Below are 22,979 nucleotides of genomic sequence, written 5' to 3' on the forward strand. Positions count from 1 at the left end.
CTCCTTAAAGAACACTACATCACAATTCAGTAACAGTCCACATACTAAAAACCTCTCCTATCACTCATTAAATGTATGCTTGTCTTTGTCACTGTACAGCGATTTGCTGCCTTTTGGCAAGGCTAAAGCAATAGAAAGACCAAATACATGCATACACACAAACAATCAGAAAACCTTACACTCCAGAGAAAAGAAAATTGAAATGCGCCCCTCCCTGCACCGAAAACCAAGAGGAATGCTGCACTCCTGGGAAGGCCGACAGTGTAAGTCCCTTGCATTGCTTACATTTTTGGTGGCTACACTGAAATTGGCAGCCTCTTCTCCATGGGCCAAGAGAAAGAACCTCTGTCCCCATTTATGCCCATAGATGGGACAGACATAGCTTCTTTTGGCCCAAGGACACACCTCTTAATCTCAAAGTCCACATCTCATTAGTGGTGTGTGACTCTCAAACTTTATCAACCCCTCTCTGTCTATAGCTTTGATCTTACTCTTTGGAGCTTATTGATTTAGGATCACTCCTTGACTCACAGACTAGCTCATCAGTTGTCAGTAATCCTCGTTGGAAGACAGTCTTATACTTTGGGTTTGAGCTCATTGCTTGGAACACATTCTCTTGCTTTGGTTGTGAGCACCTGTCCAAGGAGGGCTGTCTCATTAATTGGATGAAAGAGTAACTCCTGGATTCAAAGTCTCAGTCATTGGCCGTGAGGCTCGCTCCATGCAGAATACTTTCACTCATTGTGACGTTCCTTCCATGCACTGCAGTCACACTTATCCTGTCTGCATTTCATTCCTAGTTGCAGATTCTCATGCTTTGATTGTAAATCTATGTCATGGGGCAACTGACTCACTCATTCAACACAACTTTCACTCATGAGAGCATACTGTCACTCAATGGATGCTATACTCACTACTTGAAGTACAGTCTCACTCATTGGCTGTGTCTTTTATCCCTTGGAGCACTTGATCTTAGGCAATGAGGACTCTTTATTATTTATTATAATTTATTTATTTTTCAATTAGTTATTTTTACTGATATCAGAACTATACCATAGTACAGTTACACATTGCACAAGATGGCTGCTTTAACATCCAGCCTACAACATGAGGCATCTAATCAGCTCTTACCTCAGTGGCTATTGTGGACATGAACTGAGAGTGGTCGTAGTCCCATCCATGCTGGCACGCCTGCAGTGCGGAGGCGTTGGAGGATCCCCAGGTGGTGCTGTAGGGAGGTCCCAAGGTGTAGTTCTCCAGCAGATCCCACTGGGGCTCTCTGTACATCTTGCAGGAGCTGAAGGTCCCATCAGGCTCCCTGGGGATGCTGATGAGAAGCATTTCCTCCTCCGTGAGGTTCCCAAACACATCCTTGTTTTGGAGCGTACACCGGTGGGGAGGCACCACTGATATGAAGTTGTGCAGCAAGAAGTGCATAGACAGTGTGGCCCGGTGAATGACCAAGAGGAGCAAAATAAGGATCTGGAACCTTCCAAAGCCTCCAGCATCTAATAGAAGTTCCTCAAGCTTCATCCTGGACTGGAACCTCACTGTAAGGCAGAGAAAAAGAGAGGTGAATATTCCGGGAACCACCAATCCACTATGAGCAGAGGATTAGAACTGGAAATTTCAAAGTTATTCAGCACAAGCACAAAGGAAAAATTGTGTTTGATGGACAGAGGAGTGAAAGTCGCAAGCAGAAAAGAGACATACAAGAAGGAAGAGGATTGAAGTTGGCCAGAGAAGGAAAAGACTGGGCAGTAGAACTTTTTGCAGACACAAGGAGATGAATGTTGAACTATTACCATGTAGGATGAACTATTACCAATGGTTGTGAACAGCTAACAGGTCTTTATGTAGGAATGGGAACTGGAAGGAGAACTGCAGAGGGAATGTCTAAAAGCTTCAGAGGGAAGAGTGGCACGGGTGAGCTGCCAATAGATGGAGGCTATAAGAGGTTGAGGAAACTGCATGGTAGTAGGGGTGGCCTTAGGTAGTTACAGACACTAACATCGTTGGCATACCATGTGCTTGTTGTACCAATTTTGTTTTTATTTTAGTTGTTTGAATTTCACATGTTTCTTTGAATTTAGCACCCAGCTTAACTTGCCACTTTAACCATTTGCCTAGTTACACTACATAGACAGGGCAACCTTAAATGGCATTATACATTCTCATATTGTCAATAAAGACACAAATAGGAAGGCTTTTAGGTTTTAGCTAGGTATATCTTAGGTGTCAGCCGGTATACACCTGTTACAACGCATTTTTTACTCCGCACTACCATTACAACGCGACTTTTACTCCGCATACCATTACAACGCATTGCGCTGGGGGGCGCTCTAGGATAGGGAATAAGTATAATTTACTATCCAACACCTTCCCTAGGGTCCACGGGGACTGGAGTTAGAATAGTAAATTCTACTTACCACTATCCAGCGCCCCAAGGCGCTATGCGTTGTAACGGTATGCGGTGTAAAAGTCGCGTTGTAATGGTCTGCGGAGTAAAAGTATGCGTTATAACGTCATACATCCGTGTCAGCCAGAATGCTTGTGATAACAGAATAAGAGAATATTCAGAGAATATAGAGGGCTATAGATCTATCACTGGTTTTGCCTTGCTGATGGCTAAAAAAGCAACCCCTCTCTTCCCTCACACTACAGATCTCCCTGTAACCAATGCTTAATGTTTCATAAATGTTCCAACTTTCAAAAACTAGACCCAGGTAAGTAAGTCATGATTGTGTATCAGTCATTATACATGGGAAGCACTGGAATCTCCCACCATACTATATGAATACAGCCCCCATCATGCCATATGAAGGCAGCCCCCACCAAACCATATGAAGGTAGCTCCAACCATACCATGCCATACCTATTTTGTATCCTTTCCATGTCATTTTCCCTCTTTCCCACTCTGTCCCACATCGTCATCTGCCTGCCTTCTCCTTCCATTCTCCCCACTTTTTATATTTCTCATGTCTTCAGCCTGCATTTCCCATTTGCTCCTCATGCCTCTATCACTCTACCCTTGTTTCCCTCTATCCCTGCTACTCATTCTGTAGCTCTCTCACTCCGCCACCAGCCCTTCTCTGTCTTTCTTACTCTCTGTACACCTTCCCCAAGAAGTCCAACCCTCATGCTGGAAGTTTAAGGTTTGTTCTGTATGAAGACCCTAGCCATGGCAAGACAGAAGGGAATCGCAACTCCAGGATGAGGGATCTACAGAATTAGAATAGAGCATACATCTCCCTCAGTCCCCATCCTCTCCTCTTGGCCTCGCACTTAGTTCAAGAACAATCTTGCTCCTTCACTCCATTGGCCTGCTGCTCAGGAAGTTCTTCCCACATTTTTCCTTCTCTCTTTGTCCGCTGAAAGGATCTTCTATGTCACTGCCCGGGCATCATTTGAAAGGTTCTCTTCTAAAGATTGACCTAGACCTGGCTATAGTTAGGAACTTTTCTTACTTTTGGTAACATTAATGTGAACTGTGGCACTCATAGTTGACAGAATTGGAAGTAATGCCTGTGAAGCCCACATCAGCATCTTTAGCAATGGTAAGGTTGTGCTTCAATCGCATGATTATAATCCCCACATTTTCAACAATCTTTTTTAAGAAACTGAAAAATCCCTACATCTCTGATACAGCTAAACATCAAATTTTCTTTATTTCTTCCCCACAAATACGCCATTGACTCTTCCTGATTGAACACTATCATGAAAGATACTGCTCTTACAGAGCATTCTCCTAATGATAGGTTTAGGCGAGGAGGTCCGTCACTACGCATAGCTCACATACTCAGCAGTCCCGCCATAACATCCAGGAGATAATGGGGTCCTGATTTTGAGTTTGATTGATTGGAACTCCACCAATAGGGGTGCAAAGGACATTACCTCCGATATCCTAATATGGTGTTTGGACAAAGTATCAAAATAATATATAGATGCAAAAATATAGTGTTTTTAATACCATGATCACAAATATCGTTATGCAGGACAAGAATATCGATTTTCTAAGATGAGTAATATTGATGTAAAACATATCTATGTTGTTAATATGATTTACAAAAATATCTATGTTGTTAATAACTTTTACAAAAGTATCTATGTTTTTCATATCGATGTTAAAAAAAGTTAGGTTGTTAATATTGTTTACTAAAATATTGTTGCTCACATAATTTTTTAATAATGCCTATGTATTTTAGTATATGTTTTAATTGTATATGTAATAAATTGTTTCTGTAATTATTGTTAATGTTTGAATATTGTGTGTACATTTGTATTTGTTTTTTAATTTCATGTAATTGTTTATTGTAATTTTAAGGGGTGTAGCAGGTTGTGGGTTTTGTATGGATATAGGGTAAGAAAAAATTTAATTATAATTAATTCATAATACATTTTTTAATTATTATTAATTATTTAATTGATAATTGTCTATGTGAATTGTGTAATTCATTTGTTTTTTAAGTTATGATTTAGGTGAGGGCTGTCGGGTTTGTAGGGGTACGGATTGGAAAGTAATTTAATTACTATTAATATATAAATGTTTAATTATTGTTCATTATTTAATTGATAATTAACTATGTTAAGTTTATAATTCATTTATTTTCTAAATTATGTTTTAGGATAGGTGTGAGGTTTGCAGGGTTGCATGGTGGGGAGTAACTAAATTGTAATTAATTAATAATGTATTTGTAATTATTTAATTGATAATTATTTGAAGTAGATAATTATTTTTTTGAGTTATGTTTTAGGTGCAGGTTGTGGACTTTACAGGGCTACAGGATGGGAAGTAAATTAGTTACAATGAATTAATAATTCATTAAAATTAATATTAAATATTTAATTGATAATTAATTGTGTAAATTGTGTATTTAGGATTTCTTTAAGTTATATGTCAGGTGTGGGTTGTTGGGTTTGTAGGAGTACAGGGTGGGAAGTAAAATAATTCTAATTAATTAATAATACATTTAAACCATTATTAAATACTTACTTGATAATTAATTATGTTAATTTTGTAATCAAGATATTTTTGAAATTATATGTTAGGTGTAGGTTGTTGTGTTTATGGGGTTACAGGGTGGGAAGTTAATTAAGAAATAATTAATTATTACTTTGTTATTAATTTTTGTATTGATAAAGTATGTTGTGAATGTATCATATTTGTTATATTTTAGGTGTGTTTAGTTTGTGAAGAAATGGGGAAAATGATTTAAGCAATCATAATGAAAAAGTATGTATTTAAAAATATTTTTTCATCTGTTAATTATGGTATACTGTGTTTATTTTTATTATATTTTAATTGTTGACTGTAGCATTTGTTGGAATATAGTGTGGTATTGTAATTATACTAATATATGTGTTAATTGCTAATTTTTATGAAAATTTGAAATAGTTCCAGTATTTTTTATTGTTGTTACAATTAAGACATTTAGACTCTCGTTACGATGACGGTCAGACAGGTGCGTGACCTCTATCACTGTGGGATAGACCGCCCGACACGTAGTCGGCGGCTCTACTCACAATATTGCGTTTCAACCACTGTGAAGGTGGTCAGAAACCTGCAGTTTACTATTGCGGCTTGTGCTGTCGCCCAAAAAGGGCCGCACCGCAATACAAGCTGCAATAGTAAAATGCATGTGTACAAACATCTATGCACCATATGACAGGCACCCTGTAGTGTTTGGAGGGCACCACATGCGTTCTGGGGGTCGGACCACCATGTAAAGGCTGAGGGAAAGGGACATCCTAATCCCTAAGGCACCACCTCCATAGTAGGGATTAGGCTACAACCGCCGCCCCAGCCAGCTCCCTGAGCCTATCCGAGGAGGCGGTCTTTCCCCCCGCCCAAATCGCTCCGACCGCCAGTATCTCAATCCAGTGGTTCGACTGATCCACCGGATGTCTGGTAGACTGTCACCGACGACCTGTCGGTGACGGTCCGCCCGGCATCCTAATGAAGCCTTTAATTTTTATATTTAGAATTTTTATATTTTTCAGTATTCAATAGAGATGTTAAAATATGTTATTTGTTTGAATTATTCTCTCTGTACTGTACCAGTGAATGGTGTGGGAATAGTGAATGCTATCCCTCCTGAGTCCATTCCTTTCCCGACTGTTGCACTGACTGGTGTGGGAATAGTAAATATAACTCCTCCTGTGTCCAACACTTTCACTACTGTTGCACTTACTAGAGTGGGAATACTACATTTAACCCCTACTGTAGCACACAGAGGAGAGGGAAGAACACATTTTACCCCTCCTGGGTCCAACACTTTCTCTACTGCTTCACACGGTGAAGTGGGAATAGTACATTTTACCCCTCCTGAATTCAATGCTTGCCCTATTGTTGCATTGACTGATGTGGGAACAGTAAATTTAAACCGTCCTGAGTCCAACTCGTACTCTACTGTTGCACTAACTGGAGTGGAAATGGTAAATGTTACTCTTCCTTAGCACAATGCTTTCCCTACTGTTGCACAGACTGGAGTGGGAATAGTAAATGCAACCCCTCCTAAGTCCAACACTTTCCCTACTATTCCACCAACTGGTGTGTGAACAGTTTATTTAATCTTTCCTGCGACCAAGGCTTTCCCTACTATTGCACTGTCTAGCATGGGACTAGTAAAATGTATCCCTTTAGTGTCCAATACTTTCTTTACTGTTGCACATACTGAAGTGGGAATAGTATATTTATTATTCTTTAAGTTTAATAATTTTTTTTTTTAAACAACTCTTTCTTATTGATAAATCGCATAAAAGACACAGCACTCCGTTCCCCGGAGGAGCTGCAGCAAATACAGTACATCATAGTCAGCGATTCAGTTAACCTTGGAAAACATGCCCTCTTACCCCCCACCCCCTGTTCCCAACCTCCCTGGCCCACTCCCTCCCTCCCCACCCCCTGCACAGCATCTCTCCGGTACTGCAAAAAGTATTCATATATAAGACAGTGTGTACAACATCGCCCCCATGTTCCCTTCACTCCCGCCCCTCCATATCTCTTATCGGTGCCGGGGGTTCCAGCCACAGACCCCTGTAGTCCGCCCACCTTTTCTATATTTTATAATGTTTCCTGGGACAGCCTCTGGCTTCGAATATTGGTCGCTCCAATCCCATGCAGAAATCAAGGCCTTTTTTCCACACAACCACTTTGGGAGCTCTGGGGTCCTTCCATGCCTGAGCCACATCCCTCTTTGCTACCGTAAGGCCCAGTAGGAGTAGGTGTCTCTTGTAAATATTACCCCCCACCCCTTCAAGAACATGAAGTAGGCCTAATTTCGGGGTACGAGGCAGGTACCATCCCAGCTCCTCCGACAGACTGTCCCACACCCCGGTCCAAAATCCCACTAGACCAGCACAGCCCCATACTGTATGGAAAATCGCCCGTGTCATGGCTACATCTCAGACACGCCGGAGACTCAATCAGGCCCGCCCTCCACAATCTCTCCCTAGAATAGTAAGCGCGGTGTAAGTACTTAAACTGTATCAGGAACAGGCGCATGGTGATAGCTGCTCCTCTAGGGGACTCAAGGGCTTCTCGCCAATCCTCTTCCTCCAGCTCCCCTACATCTCTCACCCAGTGGTCCCGTAGTGTCTGTAGATTGGAAGAGCAGTGTGTAACCAATGTTTGATATATACGGGATATTTTCTTTTCCTCCAGGTCCCCCATGAATACCTTCGCCTCTATCGGGCTGAATTCGGGCAAGGTGTTTAATCCCTCCAGAGCGGGTGTAATGGGAATGGCGAAACTGTAAATACCTAAAGAACTGCGTGCGGGGCATACTAAATTCTTCGCTAAGTTCTTGGAAGGATTTAAGTGTGTGCCCTTCAAGACGTGGCCCAATGTGGAAATTCCTGTTTAGTCCCAGCCTCAGAAGCCCTGCAACGATGCCAATGCTGGCAGCCGCCCATTATGCCAAAGTGGGGTCTCCCCCGTCAGCCTCCCCCACCATCCCATGCGACGCAGCGACTGTCGCCAGAGCTGGAAGACCACCTGAGTTGCTCCAGGCAACCTCTTTCTCAGCCTTGCAGAGTATAAGATAGTGTGCAATGAATCCGGGTCGATCAGGTACCTCTCAAGGGCGTATGCTAGGTCTCCCCTGTCGCCCTACCACCATTCATTCAAGACTACAAGATGGGATGCTTGGTAATAAGACAACATGTCTGACGTCGCCAATCCTCCACAGTACGTGGACAAAAAGCAGGTGCGCAGGGCCACGCGCGCCGGGCCCCTAGCCCATAAAAAGTGGCCTAGCGCTGAGTTGACCTGTCGGAACCACTGTGACGGAATCGGGTATGGATGATTCTGTAGTTGGTATAACAGGCGGGGAAGGGCGACCATCTTAAAAATAGCCGACCTGCCGTAGATATTAAGGGGCATACGGGACCAACACTTCATCTCTTGTTGTACCTTATCCCACACCGGGACAATATTACGTTCCCAAGCAATTGCCGGCGAGACCGTCAAGAACACCCCCAGATATTTGAGGCCTCCAGCTGCGGTCTGCAGCGTCGATGCCCACCTCCCAATCCCGGCACGGTCACTCAGCATCCAAAGCCTAAACTTCCGTGGGTTTAGGTACAGTCCGGACACCTCTCCAAAAATTCTCATTATCTCAAGAACCCGGGGCCCGGACCGATTCACATTTGTAAGGAAAAACAGAACATCATCCGCATATAACGCAATTCTGTCCGAAGGGCCCGCCTCCCATTCGAAGCGCCCCAGCTGCGCATCCATCCGAACCCAGGCAGCTAACGGCTCCATACCAAGAGCAAATAGGTATGGCGAGAGGGGGCATCCCTGACGGGTGCCCCGCCATATGGGGAAGGCCGCTGAAGCCGCTCCAGCCACCCTCACCGAGGCCGTTAGATCGGTGTACAGCAGCCGTATACATGACAGAAAACGTGGCCCGAGATTTAGATGTGGAAGGAGCGCAAACAGATAGGTCCAACTCAGGGAGTCGAAGGCCTTGTCAATATCAGCTAGTAGAAGTGCTGCCTGGTCCCCGGTCCTACCTATCGCCTCTACCGCCACATGTGCGCGTCTGATATTGTGCCTCGTCGCTCTATTAGGCATGAATCCGGCCTGATCCGGGTGGACCAGTTCCGTGATGTGCGGAAGGAGGCGGTTTGCAAGCGTATTGGCTAATATTTTGGCCTCGATGTTTAAGAGGGAAATCGGTCGATAAGACTCTTGTCGGTCTGGGGCCGTCCAGGTTTGCAGAACACCACGATTTCTGCATGTCTCCAGTCTGCCGGCAGAAGGCCATCCTCTCTCGCCGCCTCTGGGGCAGCCTTGTAGTGTGACCCTAATTGGAGGTGGTATCTTTTGAAGAACTCATTCTGAAATCCATTAGGCCCTGGGGCTTTACCGGCATTGAGCTCCCCCAGGGCGGTACCCAATTCCTCAGCCGACAACGGAGCCTCATGGCATTCTCGTACATCGTCCGGGAGCGCATGGGGTGGAAGGTCAGCTATGAATTTGTCAACGTCTGGCGCAGGAAGAAGATCCTGCGGAGCATATTGGGCCGCGAAGTATTGAGCGAAGCTATCTGCCAGTTCCCTCGGGGCTGAAATCGAGGCCCCGGTGCCATCCCTGAGGCCTGGCAATACCTGCATCTGAAACGTGGCTTGGCAGAGTCTATGAAGCATCGTACTGGACTTGTCGCCCCACTGGTAGATTCTGCTCCTTGTTGCCAGCGAGGCCTGTCGAGCCTCATCCAGCAATAGGGACGCATAAGATTGTTGTGCCAGGAGTAGCTGTCCCACCTCATCCTGTTGTCTGGCAACCCCGTATTGAGCCTCCAGCAGCGCCACCGCCGCTGCGGCTTTCACTAGCTCCTCTTTCCATTTCCAGTACGCTACTGCACACCAGGCAATATCCACCCCACAAAGCGTGGGCTTCAGGGCCTCCCAGACCGTCCTCGCGTCGGACACAGAGCCTAAATTCTCTTCCCAGTAATGAGCAATAGCATCCCCCATATGTTGCTGGTACGCTTCTTGTTCCAAGTTCCACACGGAGAGCCGCCATCGAAATGGCTGCCTCCCTTTGTCTAGGGTAACATCTATTGTGACTGGAGAGTGATCCGACAGTCCATGCAATAGGATAGACGCCGAGGTAACCCACTTCACAACGGCAGTAGGGACAAAAATATAATCAAGTCTCAAGAACGAGTTGTGCACCGCTGAGACATATGAGTATTCTCGTTCATGTGTGTGAAGATAGCGCCATGTGTCTACCCAGCCCATGCCCTGCACCATATCGCTCAGTTTAGTGGGAGTATCTGCAGTGGGGTCACCCCCGGGCCTGAAACAATCAAGTTGGCACTGCATAACATCATTCCAATCGCCTCCGATCACATCCAGTCCCTCAGGAATGTCAGCCCAGACTGCAAACAGTTTCTCAATCAATGCCCACTGTAGTGGGGGCAGAGCGTATAAACTCCCAATTATTAGTTGCTCCGTGCCTATCATCCCCTGTATGAAAACATATCTACCCTGTGGGTCAATCCATTGCTTAGTGAGGGTATAGGACAATCTACGGTGCACCAAAATCGCCACACCCCGGGACCCCCTCACAAACCCTGCATGATAGACTTGGTCATAACCGTACCTCTGCAGGCTGAGCGCTTTATTGCCCAGCAGATGTGTCTCTTGTAACACTAGAACGTCCACCTTCTCCCTTTTCCCCAGCCGTAGCACTGCTCCTCGCTTAATCTTATCAAGCATGCCCCGTACATTCCAACTCATCACTTTCATCGAGGCACCAGTGGGCCTCCACTCGGAGTCTTCAGCCGGAGGGCATAGTGGGCATGGACACACCAGCAGCATCAGTCGAGACAGCCATGTGCAGTGCATCTCCACCCTCCCCCTTCCCTCAACCTTCCGCCCCCCCGCTTCCCCCCCGCTTCCCCCCCGCTTCCCCCCCAAAACACCCAACGTAACAGCCCCTCCCACAACTCCTCCTCAAATCCCCAACCTCCCCCCCATACCTCAGCAACGTTGAAGTATCTGTCGCGGTATAGGACATCTCTAGCCCCCAACGGGCGACAGAAGACCGCCTATCCCAACGGAGCCCCACCAACAGCCCCACCAACAGCCCCTCAAACCCCCCTACCAATCCCCCAGAAAACCGAACTGCTTTTAACCTGAGGCACATGTCCGCCTTGCAGTCCGCCCCTCCCCACCCAACCCGCATCCCACATCCGTAAGACTAAATCTGCCACACAATGTTATGGTGCTTCTAAGAAATCGTTCACCATCTCCAGCTAGGCCTCCTGTATCTGCTCACGTTGCCTGCGCTGTGGTACATCTTGAAAAGGTAACCTGTGTTCCGTCGCCCCTTATGGATCCACTGTCTGAGTGTCTGGAGGTTCGGTCTCCTCCGTACCTCCCCCCTTAGTGGGGGATCGTTTCGATGAGCGGGATCTCCAGTTACTTCTACTTTGTGAGCGTCGGGGGGTCCGCAGCGGCACCGCTGAGGAGGACGAATCGGAGTCCCGAGCCGGTGGGGTGTGTGGCCTAACTCGTACTGTCTCATCAGTCCAGGTGAAAACTTCTTCAGGAGAGTTAAAGAACAGAGTACGCGACTGATAAACCACTCGTAGGCGAGCCGGATAAAGTAGGGCATACTGAATTTTGAGGTTTCTCAGGCGAGCTTTGGCCGCTGTGAAGGATTGCCGCTGCCGCTTCACCAGCCTTGTATAGACCGGGAATATCAGATTCCGCTGATTGTCGCACATGAGGGGCTCCTTCAATTGAGCTTGCCTCAGGCTAGTGTCCCGATCATGGTACTTGAGTAGCTTGGCTATCACCGGCCGTGGGCGTTCGAAACCGGCGGCTTCTGGGTAAGCGCTCTATGCGCTCGTTCAATTACAAAGCAACGAGAGAGGGACTCCGGTGGGAGCCAGCCCTCAGGCCACCGGGTGAGAAAGACCTCCATCTTGCCCTTCTCACAGTCTTCCGGAAATCCAATGATCCTTAAGTTGTTGCACCGAGCCCGCCCTTCGTCATCCTCTGCCTGGACTGCCAGGCCCTTCTGTACCTCTTCCATCCTGGCAACTTTTTTCTTTAGTATCGCCACATCGTCCTCCACTCCAGTGATCCTAGTTTCTGCTTCGGTAATACGGGCTACTGCATTCCGCAGGTCTTGACGCAATAGAGTAACATCAGCCCCAACGGCCCCTATCTTGGCATCCAATGTGTCTCTAGACTGGGTGATCGCCACCAGGAGAGCTGCATTGTCCGGCCCTTGGACCTGGTGACTCCCCGAAGCCCCGGCGCTCCCACTTGGGCCAGTGAATTTGTCAATAGTTCCCTGTTTCGAGGCTCCGCCGCCACTCCCGCCTCTGGTCATGGTTTATGGCTGATGGGGTCAGTTTTTGGGGTCTCGCCGTGTGTAGCCCGTGGCTCCGGCACCACGCCACCAGGGGTCCTCTTCCGTCAAGGTGCCGTCCTTCGGGGCCCGCCAGCCACTCCCCCTGCGGAGCACCGGGCTCAGACAGCCAAGCGGCTGAGTACCCGGGCCCCACTCAGCGATCCACCAATCCGAGTAGCCGCCCCTGGTGCCTGCCCTGCGGACCCACCACGTCTCCTTATCTGGCGGCTGTCGACTTTGTGGCACCAACCTCCTTAAGCCAAGACTCGCGCTCCCAGTCCCCGGGCCTCTGGGTCACTTCAGGTCCCCTGAACTAATCCATCTATGGCTGATGTGGCGGTCCAACGGATCCGGCCTTATGTGTCGCGGCCGTTACTGCGCCCCCAGTGCCTGTGCGACCACCGCATCGCAGCTAGGGAATCCCCCCATGAGCTCGCCGCGGTCCGACTCAACCGCCGAGTCGGAGACGTCACCGACCCAAGATGGTCGCCCCAAGGGCTCGGCTCGTGACGCCGACCGCCGCCCTCCGCCTCCAAGAGGGGCCCACTCACTTGCGTGAAGCCCCGTCCTCCACGGTCCAACACAACCGCCGGGGTCCCTGCACCTGCCCCTCCGCTCACGCCACCTCACTTGGCCGTCTCCGCGCTCCCTTAGGTTTGCTCACTGTGGGGGTAGCGCCTCTAGGCCTCAGTCGTACCTCCGGGCCGTTGCCACTGCCTCCGGTCCGCTGACGATCGGTGTTCTGGTCTTGGCTATGCTGCGGCCATCTGGTTCCCCAGCTGCAGTTCCGGATCCACCGGACTGGGCCGCCGAGTCGCACCCTCCAACGCCTTACCACTGCACGAGGCGGACAGCTTCTGAACCAGTGCCTGTAAGACTGCCGCCGGACCTCTTCATTCCCCGGGCGTCACCAAACGCGAGGTCCCCTGCGCCACTTCCCAGTGTAGGCCGCTCTGCCTCCGGGCGTGATTTCTTACATTCTGCACCTCTAATTCGGCCCAGAGTCACTCTATACCTGCCGGGTACCCTCCGCTGCACTGCACACCGTTGGAACACTCACGGGTGAGGGGGAAGCAGGATAAATTAACGGATGATAAATCGGCGGGACGGAGCTCTGCTAAGCCGCGTCCGCCATGTTGGCTGCCTTAGCCACGCCCCCTAGTTTAATCCTTTATTAATATTGTTTACATATGAATTATTAATATGATGAGTTTATTATTTGATTTTATATTTGTATATGTATATAAATCCATGTAGTTATTAAATTGTATTATTATTTTCGCAAATCATATTTTTATATATTGTATACTCTTAAATGTGTAATTAAATTAGAGATATTTTACTGGTTTGTAGTTTGTTGTATTTATTAATTATTTGTATAAAAAATGTTCTATATGTATGTAAACATATACAAATATATTTTCATACACATACAAAATAATTATTAAATATAACACATAAACTACAAAAAAGTAAAATATCTCAAATTTAATTATACACAAAAACAGTAAACAATAAATAAAAATATGTTTTACAGAACAAATATTAAAAATTATATACATATATATTATATGTTTAGGAGAACTATATGTTTGTGATAGATCATTTTGAAACAGGATTTCTGTATCACAATATTTTTGTCTCAATATTCTTTTAGTGAACCCGTGATAGATTAGCATCCTTCAAATTTTAAGATGACCGCCTACCCAGTGGTCATCTCTCTGCAAGGGTTTCAAAAAGTTGAGAGAACAGCTGCCACTGTTTTTGATGACTGTCCACAAAATTGTTAACATTTTTATTTTTCCAAAATACAAGTGTTTTTGAAAGACAAGAAATAATTAACTTATTCTTTTTTTCTGACCCTCATAACTAGGTTTTTCCTGGTGGTGAGGGATAGAAAAAAAGGGCATATATCAGCTTTAATAGGGTTGGCAGTGTACTACCCTTTCCCCAATCGCCCTACTCTATCAGTCTGCACATCTCTGTATGAGACAAGTGAACATACAGTTTGGCCGACAGTGTATTCCATCTTAAATTCTGTTGTTAGTCCTCCTCAACAATGTCCCTCTATTTTTTATGGTGATGCTTAACAATTTTTAAATCCATCATACTGTCACTTCAACCCTTCTCCCAGCAGTTTTATTAAAGAAGGGAAATACCACCACCACAACATACAGAACACATTAATTTTCAAGCCACCCCAACCCTCCTCATAAACCTTATTCACCATCTCCCGTAAGCCATTAAATTAATCAGGTTAGATGCTCCCTCATTCACCACATCCTCAAAATTAGATGGTGACAGGATTCTCAACCTACACAAATACCAAAAACTGAATCCTGCAGTGCTGGCGGTGTTCAGCGTGGGGAGGAATGGAGGCGGAAATGAGTCCGGCACCGCCATCCATATTACGACATACACTGAAGCTGCCTTGAAAAAGTTGGCAGAACGGCAAGGAGGGAGACCTAAACTGGGCCCCGGGCATCGTTGCCCATTCAGTAATGTGACTGGGGGCACATGTTGTGTCCTCCCCCACGCCTGCACTGTTGTGTGTGCACTGTGTGCCATGCAAGACATGGTGCATGCCAGCAGTACCCGTATGACAATGCAGGCACTGCTGGGCTGCTGCATTGGCTTCAGGCTCACTCAGTGAGATAAAGAACGCAGACAGTGCAAGACGGCGGCCGGCACACTATCGGCCCAACAGTACAGTTGTAATGCAGCGGTCTTAAGACTGCCGGCATTGCCGTCTCTGGTCAAAGTCATAATTAGGACCTTAGACTCCTTTTCACGGGAAACATCCTTTACAACGCAACTTTTACCACGCAGTGCCTTTACGACGCAACTTTTACAACGCAAACCATTACAACGCATTGCGCTGGGGGGGCGCTCTAGGATAGGGAATAGATTTAATTTAGTATCCAACACCTTCCCTACTATCCACGGGGACTGGAGTTGGAATAGTAAATTAAACTATTCACTATCCAGCACCCCTAAGCACTATGCGATGTAAAGGCATGCGTTGTAAAAACTGCGTTGTAAAGTCATGCGTGGTAAAAGCATGCGTTGTAATGTCATACATCCCCTTTTCACCTAGGGATTTTGCCGCACCTGAATGATGGATTAGTGTGACATGTCCCTGTGGTATGAATTGTGAATGCTTTTTGCCGGTATTTCTTCATTTGTGGAAAATGTTATCATCGGAAGCTGTTTCATTTCTTGACGGTAAATACTCAGACTTCTCCTGAGCAATACTTGAGACTCTATGTCCTGTGAAACAACTCTTGAGCTATTTCATTCTTCATCACTTTACACATAACTACACTCACTTGCTTGAGCCTGATGGTCATTTTGGCATTAAAATATTGTCACTGGCGGCCAGCAACATGGCCGCATAGTTGCACTCAGCTGAGGCTCCGGCAGCCCATAGCCAATCCTCTTAATGAATCATGTTCTTTCTTTACCATCGATCCATAAATCTGGCTTCCCTGGACTGGGGGAACCAAACAAGAAATGCTGGGGGTGAGTGAAAATGGTCCTGTGAACCCGGCACACCAAACAACGGGAAGGGGCGGAAGCATTAAAGATTAACAAAATGGCGACTTGCTGAGGAAGACGATTGGGCTGTTGGGTGAAGACGGGACTGGGGGCACCCAGAGGCCACAAGAGGCGGCATACCCCCTCCCGGCATCCACAGCACTGACCGTCCCAACCAGAGACACTCGGGGGACAAGCTACCACTCGAAGCAGAGCCCAAGGTGAGAAAACGCCGAGGGCTGCAGGAAGCGGTGGCGAGACAAGCTACCTCTTCAGAAAGAGTAGTGAGCAGCATGAGAGCATAGACCAGAATTCTGGAGGCTCCCGGGATGGAGGCAAAGGTGGAGACAGTGGGCCTGGGAGAAGACATCCCGGAGCAGAGTCCTGGGGGAAGAGGGTTAAGAAAGTAAACACATGCACGAACGCCAAGAGCCCACAAGGTTTCTGAGTGGCCTGGGCAGGTCTACGCCTTCCATTCTGGCCCCAGCTGAAGCCCCTTGGTAACACCCCGGGTGTACACAGCACCCTGGCCAGCCACGGATTGTGCCAGAGGGGCTCCCTGCAGTGCAGAACACCAGGGAATATAAGGGGGGGAGCAGATGGCACGTACCCGGGGTCAGAGGGCTTACCGCTTGAAAGGAAAAAGAGAAGCAGGAGTGGGTCCAGACCACCACCCGGGAAAGATGGCCCAGGCATGCACAAAGAGTCAAGACTGGCCCCTGAGGCCTGATGGACTAGGCCTCAAGGACCACCACATCAGGAGAGTGGAGATCGACTGTATCCGGATGCCTGGAAGGCCATAAGGACCATCAAGGTGCTGCCACAAGGTACGCTGGGAGGACAGGGTAAGTTCAGGGAAAGAAAGGACCAACACTGTATATTCCAGCTACACCAGGGCCAATGCAATACCAAGGCAGAGTTAGGATCTGGGCTGAGAAGGGCCCGAAGACTTATCCAGACAGCAAGAGAGTGGAAAACCAGCTTTGTGATTAAATCCTTCCCCTTGACCCCTCTTCGCTCAAAGGAGCCCGTTGGTTGGTTGGGTGGCCAGGGGCCCCCTGTGGTCCGCAGTGAGGTTCCACGTGGAGAGAAAATAACCCTATTGTGAAGAAGGTATGCCAGAGCGAGGGGCCCGGTGGGGGGCCAGATCAGAGAGACAGAGATGGGAGAAGGACGAAGAGACGGAGGAGAGACCGGTGAGCGGCACTCCGGGGGTGTTACCCTTTCACGGTTGCCTGAACCTGAGTGAGTCCTGGGTCCTCAGCAGCTGGCAGTCTAGAAACAGCTCCGCTATCCACCAAGACTTGAAAAGCCATCTGGAAGCATGAACATTGATCTGGAATAAGGAGCAGAAACAAGGGGGGGTAAGAGTTAAGACACGTCTTACAGGAGAGGAGGCAGCCGCCAGCCCATGAGATGGCAAGAGACAAGGAGCCAAAACCGGTGAGTCAAGGGAAAATGGACGGCTATATCAAATCCATGGGCCAGATGACAGGGGATGAAGGAAAGACCCCCACGGCCACCGGACAATGCCACCATCCTGCAGGCAATTCAGTTGTCAAAAGAGGCCTTGGAGAGGAGGATAGCTAAGGTTCGCTCTGAGGTAAATATCCTATGACAAGACTAGCGTAATGTGTCTGAAAGAATCACACAGGCAGAGCATCGCATATCCGCAATGGAGGACGCGTCTCACACCCAACGTAAAGAAGTCTCCGGACTGACAAGTACTCTGAAGGAGGTGTCCTGGAAAGCAGATTATGCGGAAAATTAGGCGTGAAGGAATAATTTCGTTTTTATAGGGTTCCCGGAGGGCTCAGAAGGAACAAACGTTGGACTCTTCCTCACTGAATGGCTCAAGGCTTTCCTCCCAGCGCCCAATTCTCCTCCTGCTTTCTAATCAAATGGGCACACAGAGTGCCTGGGGTGAGACCACCATCGGGAGCACATCCTCAGCCACTAATCACACAATTCCTAAATTTCCAAGACCGAGACCTGATACTCTGAGAAATTAGATGAATTAGGGAGGTCTGGTATGCCAACACCAAGATATTGGTCTTTCTGGACTACTCATGAGAAGTTCAGAGGCAAAGAAAGACCTCAACTTCCAGTACATGCTGCTCTTCTCAAGCAAAGCTCAAAATCCTGGTTCAGAGAAGATCAATATTCTTTCAGACACCTGAGGAGACCTGGACCTGGGTTGAGAGGCAGCCAAGAGGAGTGAACATTTCTGAAAAGCAGACAAAATTCAGAATTCAAAACGAGGTCATGTGAGTAGCCCGCTCAAGATCATAAAAAAATAAACTGATCCTTGAAATAAAAATTTAAATTGCACATACATAGGAAGAATTGAAATTGCTGACAATGTTTTCAATCTATAATATACTGCCCAGAAGACTGCTTTACAAAAGTATGCACATTAGATTCTTCTGGTCCCAAAATTATTATACAGATACTCAGAGCCGTCAACTGAGCTGCAGCTTATAATTTTTATTTTATTTTGAAACAACCATGCACTCATTCATATGGTAAATTGTAATACAAGAAGAAAACGAGTATAAAGAATTCTATGCATTTTTTAAATGTGCCCAAGAAAATGAGTTTAGGAATGTTGATAGCTTGTACAACTCTAAATTTGGGATTTCTCATAATATCATGTGATTCAGAAAGCATTTTGCAAGATGTATTTGTTCTTGCATGCTGTTGTTCACTTGGAAGCCAAAAATGGAGATACATTCATTTGATAACAATAGTTCTATTATTCTGTTTTACCCACTTCCCAGAATAACAATTATACCCCATTTGTGTTGATGGCGTATTCCCTGTGCCAGAAATGGACCTAAAACGCCACAAGGAAAATTAATATCTTTCCGTCCAAATTCAATCATTCTTACAGTCTGGGTGGCTGTGGTTGGGAACCTTCCAATTATAGACATTTCTTAAAACTAGACACACAGGGTGCAGTGGAGTGAGTGAATCTCACAATTTTTCATACCCAAAATGTACTTCAAACTTCAAATGTTTGTGAGCACAAATTTTTTAATTTGCAGAGTTCCATAAAATGCATATCAAACAACATTCGCAAAACATCTGATGAAAACAGTCAACTAAATAATAAACTAATTATGTGGCTGGGCCCATCACGTGCAGCAGGAAAGGCCCCAGAAAGCAACAATAAACCATCAAGATTTTACTTTTCAAATTCACTTCTTCTTATATTGTGGGTGCTGCATTACTTTTTGCCTGTGCTTGGGAGGTGTCCAGAGAAGCCTACCAACCCCAGATATTTCTGAACACTAGATACCCAGGAGAGTCTTGGTGCTGTGACAACAAACATGGAGATTTAGAAAAAATCACATATTTTCCTCACACTTCTGTGAGGAAACGTTCCTGACTCTGCAGGGATCCACAAAATTCCTACCATCCGGCCCTTCTAAATTTCTCCCAATAAAAAAGGGCCTGTTGTTGTTGGATAGAAGTGCAACTATGAGACATGTTGAGATACAGACAAACTAGGCCAGATGCAAAGACAGATTGAACCACTACAGCATCTGTAAGAGAGAGGCATGAGATACACTAAGACAGACATAGAGCCACATGTATGATCGTTTTTAGCAGGCGCAAACGGGAAAATGGATAGCTTGCGACCACCAGAAAGGGTTGTAGCATGTACAAAACCTAACTTGCAAGTCGGTAACCTGTCAACGAGTCGCAAAAGAGGTTTTGCGAGTCGCTATTGGGAAGGGGTGTGCCAAGGGTGTCCCTTCCTAATAGCGAGTCACAAGGGGATGTAAGATTGTTTTGCGACCGCAAATGCAGTCACAAAACATGCGCAGTTACCACCAATTTCAAATTGGTGGTAAGTCAGTCTCAAACCCTTTTCCCTTTGTGATTGGTTGCGATGTTTTTTAAGAGTGGACCACTGCCTGCTCTTAAAAAATGAAACTTAAACGTTTCATTTTTATTTGTGATCATTGAAAAAGCAAACACAGACATTGTGGTCTGATGTCCCGAGCAGGCCACCATCCCTGTGTTATTGCCTATTCCCAATGGATCGCTAATTGCGACCTAGCTCATGAATATTGATAAGGAAGGTCAGTTGCAACCCCATTGGTAATTGCTTATGAATCTGTGACACATTCAGGATGGGAGGGACCAGTTTGATGCAGATGCCCTGTAGCACAAGAGGGTGGCCTCAGCGTCTACCCGTCGAACCTATGGGGCTTATTTAAACAAAAAAAGAGCAGACAACAGTGTTTTCTTTATACCCGGAACAAATTGACCCAGACCATAATAAATCATGCAGACAGTGCTCCCCCTGACGTGGGAAACAAAGGGTCCCCCCATTCTATCAGTCCTGATGAAGCCGCCAACCCATTGAGGGCTCAGATGGGCTGAAACGTGTAGACTTCTTTTCACTATGTGATGTGAGGGGTACAATACAGATCCCAAATGCACATCCACTTTTCTTTTTTAACCTTACCCGTATCTAGGTTTTCAATAAAAAAAATCTAGATAAGAGGTGATTTTAAATTACTCATTCTGACTAATCTCTTCAATCAGAGAGATTTCCTCCTGGTGGAGAAAAAAAGGCCCCATGATGATGCTACCAACAAAGCACATACCATTGACCGAAAATAGCTGTTGAGGGTCCCACAGATTTTTCCTAAGGGATTCCACCAGAACACACAATCTCACTCTCTTTTGATTTTTAAAAAAAATATATACCTGGAAGCTGAGTGGGGTCTAGTTACCTGTGGCTTCTCCTTCACTCCTGTGATATTTATTGACACAGTAATACAGTTCATTTTGAAAGTCTGTCATTGTAATTGAAAATTAAAGCCTTGCAAAATGAAATGCTGGTACATCTGCCCCTTAGAGACAGAGCAGATTGAGTCAGACACGAAGCAGTGTCCTCTTAAGGGGGCCCCGGGCCAGACATATGCATGGGTCCCTGTAGAGAACAAGTTAGAATTCCAGTACCCATTTCCAGCTGGTAACAAGACAAAATATCGAATTCAAAATATAGAATTACCAAAATATCGAAGTCAAAATATAGAATGACAAAATATTAAATGGACAGAATATAGTGGTAAAAAATATCGAATTGAAGGTAAGTAATGTAATATCGATTGTAATTATTACCCCTACGCTATCCAACGCTTTCCCTACTGTTGCACTCTCTGGAGTGGGAATAGTAATGTTTACCCCTACGCTATCCAACGCTTTCCCTACTGTTGCACTCACTGGAGTCGGAATAGAAAATTTTACCCTGCCGCTATCCAACATTTTCCCTACTGTTGCACTCTCTGGTGTGGGAATAGTAATTTTTACCCCTGCGCTATCCAACGCTTTCCCTACTGTTGCACTCTCTGGAGTGGGAATAGTAATGTTTACCCCTACGCTATCCAACGCTTTCCCTACTGTTGCACTCACTGGAGTGGGAATAGAAATTTTTACCCCTACGCTATCCAACGCTTTCCCTACTGTTGCACTCTCTGCAGTGGGAATAGTAATTTTTACCCCTACGCTGTCCAACGCTTTCCCTACTGTTGCTCTCACTGGAGTGGTAATAGTAAATGTTATATTTATTATTTCATTAATTTTATATTTTTGCACTTACCTGTTTGAAGATAGGAATTCGATATTTTTGCATTCTATATTTTTTCTTCGATTTTTGGTTAATTCTATATTTGTGAATTCGATATTATGTCAGTGATCCGGCAGCTGGGCCCCTGGGCAAGTGCCCACTTTGTGCATGCCTTAAAACGACTCTGGCACAAACACAAACAATGCCCTCGCAACATCCACTGAGGCAGACAGAAAGACAGACAGGCAGGCTAGCTCAGAGACAGACAGACTCACTCACACATATAATTATCTGCAAGCTTTGACCGTTCATGAAAAATACAATTCAGAAAATCTCAGATTAGACAAAGCAACATTTCTGTAAACTACCAAAAATTATTTCCAGGCACAAAAATACATCAGCTCTGCTTGTCTGAAAAAATCACTTCACTCTAATAGCGAAGGCATTTAAAAACAGAAAATTGCGAAAAGTATCACCTGTTCAAGAGATGCCTGAGGCTACTTCACATCTTTTTAGTCTGACAAAAAGCCTAGTTTAAGACACTGGTGAAGCTGCGCTGCTTTAAATTACCCAAGGTGTTGAATCATATGTACTACGAGCACTCGTGCAAAAAAAGACATTGCTTTGTGAGCCTAAAATAAACATTTCACTCTGATAAAAATGACATTAAAACCATATTTTGAAAAAAAGGGCCTTCATATTTACAAAGTGACGCATCTAGGTAGATGTGTCACTTTGTAAACCCCTGCGCCATATTATACCTGTGCCAGGTATAATGTATGCAAAGGGGGCGTATTGACGCAAGGAAGGGTCGTAGAAGTGACGCCCTTTTTTAACACCACTGGTGCATCACAAAAAGTAAAAAAATAAATTGCATTCATTCAAAGTAAGCCACAAGCCCATCTAAGGTTGGTTATTTTAGCTAGTTAGTTTAGTTTTACTATAACAAAAAACTGTGTACCCTTTAACACTGAAATAAAGGTCTCTTTCGGACCATGAGCTCCCCAGGAACAGTCGAGGGTGGGAGTGTCAAACACACACTTATATCTGCAGCGATGACTCTGAATTAATTGAAAACACCGCTTAAGGCTTAAAAGCTTAAATACAAAAGCAGCAAGGCACTTTGGAAAAAGTTTAAAATCAAGTCTTACCACCGCCAGTTCCAGAATACTGCTCAAGTGTAAGCGTTGTAAGAAGCGTCTCATACCCACACCCTCCTCGGAAGTACCCAGGGAGCAGCTGCAAATCTAAAAGTGATATATCCTGAAAAATGAATGACTTTTATTGTAAAATACCAGTGACTGCATGTGACTTCAGCTGACTACCAAGAAAAAATGATTTGTATTGCATAAAATTATCATATTTTTGCAAAATTATTTTTATCACCCATGTAGAATTGCACGCAAATCAACATGACAGTGAGCACATATTTTAATGTGCAGTGATGAATACATTTTATTTGAGTCGTTACTTTTT

At 45.7% G+C, this 22,979-nt stretch overlaps 1 protein-coding gene across 1 annotated transcript in view; it reads right to left on the reverse strand.

Annotated features, from left to right (window-relative positions):
* The window catches only part of LOC144753749 (solute carrier family 22 member 7-like), a 131,170-nt gene extending 108,439 nt beyond the window's left edge, over positions 1 to 22,731 (reverse strand). Inside the window, exons 1-2 of the mRNA XM_078641332.1 lie at positions 22,655 to 22,731; positions 1,132 to 1,550 (exon numbers count right to left, since the gene is read on the reverse strand). Of these exons, the coding sequence (XP_078497458.1) occupies positions 1,132 to 1,533 (402 nt within the window). The 5' untranslated portion in view covers positions 1,534 to 1,550; positions 22,655 to 22,731. The remainder of the gene's footprint in view (positions 1 to 1,131; positions 1,551 to 22,654) is intronic.
* Between the last annotated feature and the right edge of the window lie 248 nt (positions 22,732 to 22,979).

The sequence above is a fragment of the Lissotriton helveticus genome, chromosome 5_1, assembly GCF_964261635.1.
Source record: "Lissotriton helveticus chromosome 5_1, aLisHel1.1, whole genome shotgun sequence".
In the NCBI taxonomy this organism is placed as follows: Eukaryota; Metazoa; Chordata; class Amphibia; order Caudata; family Salamandridae; genus Lissotriton; species Lissotriton helveticus.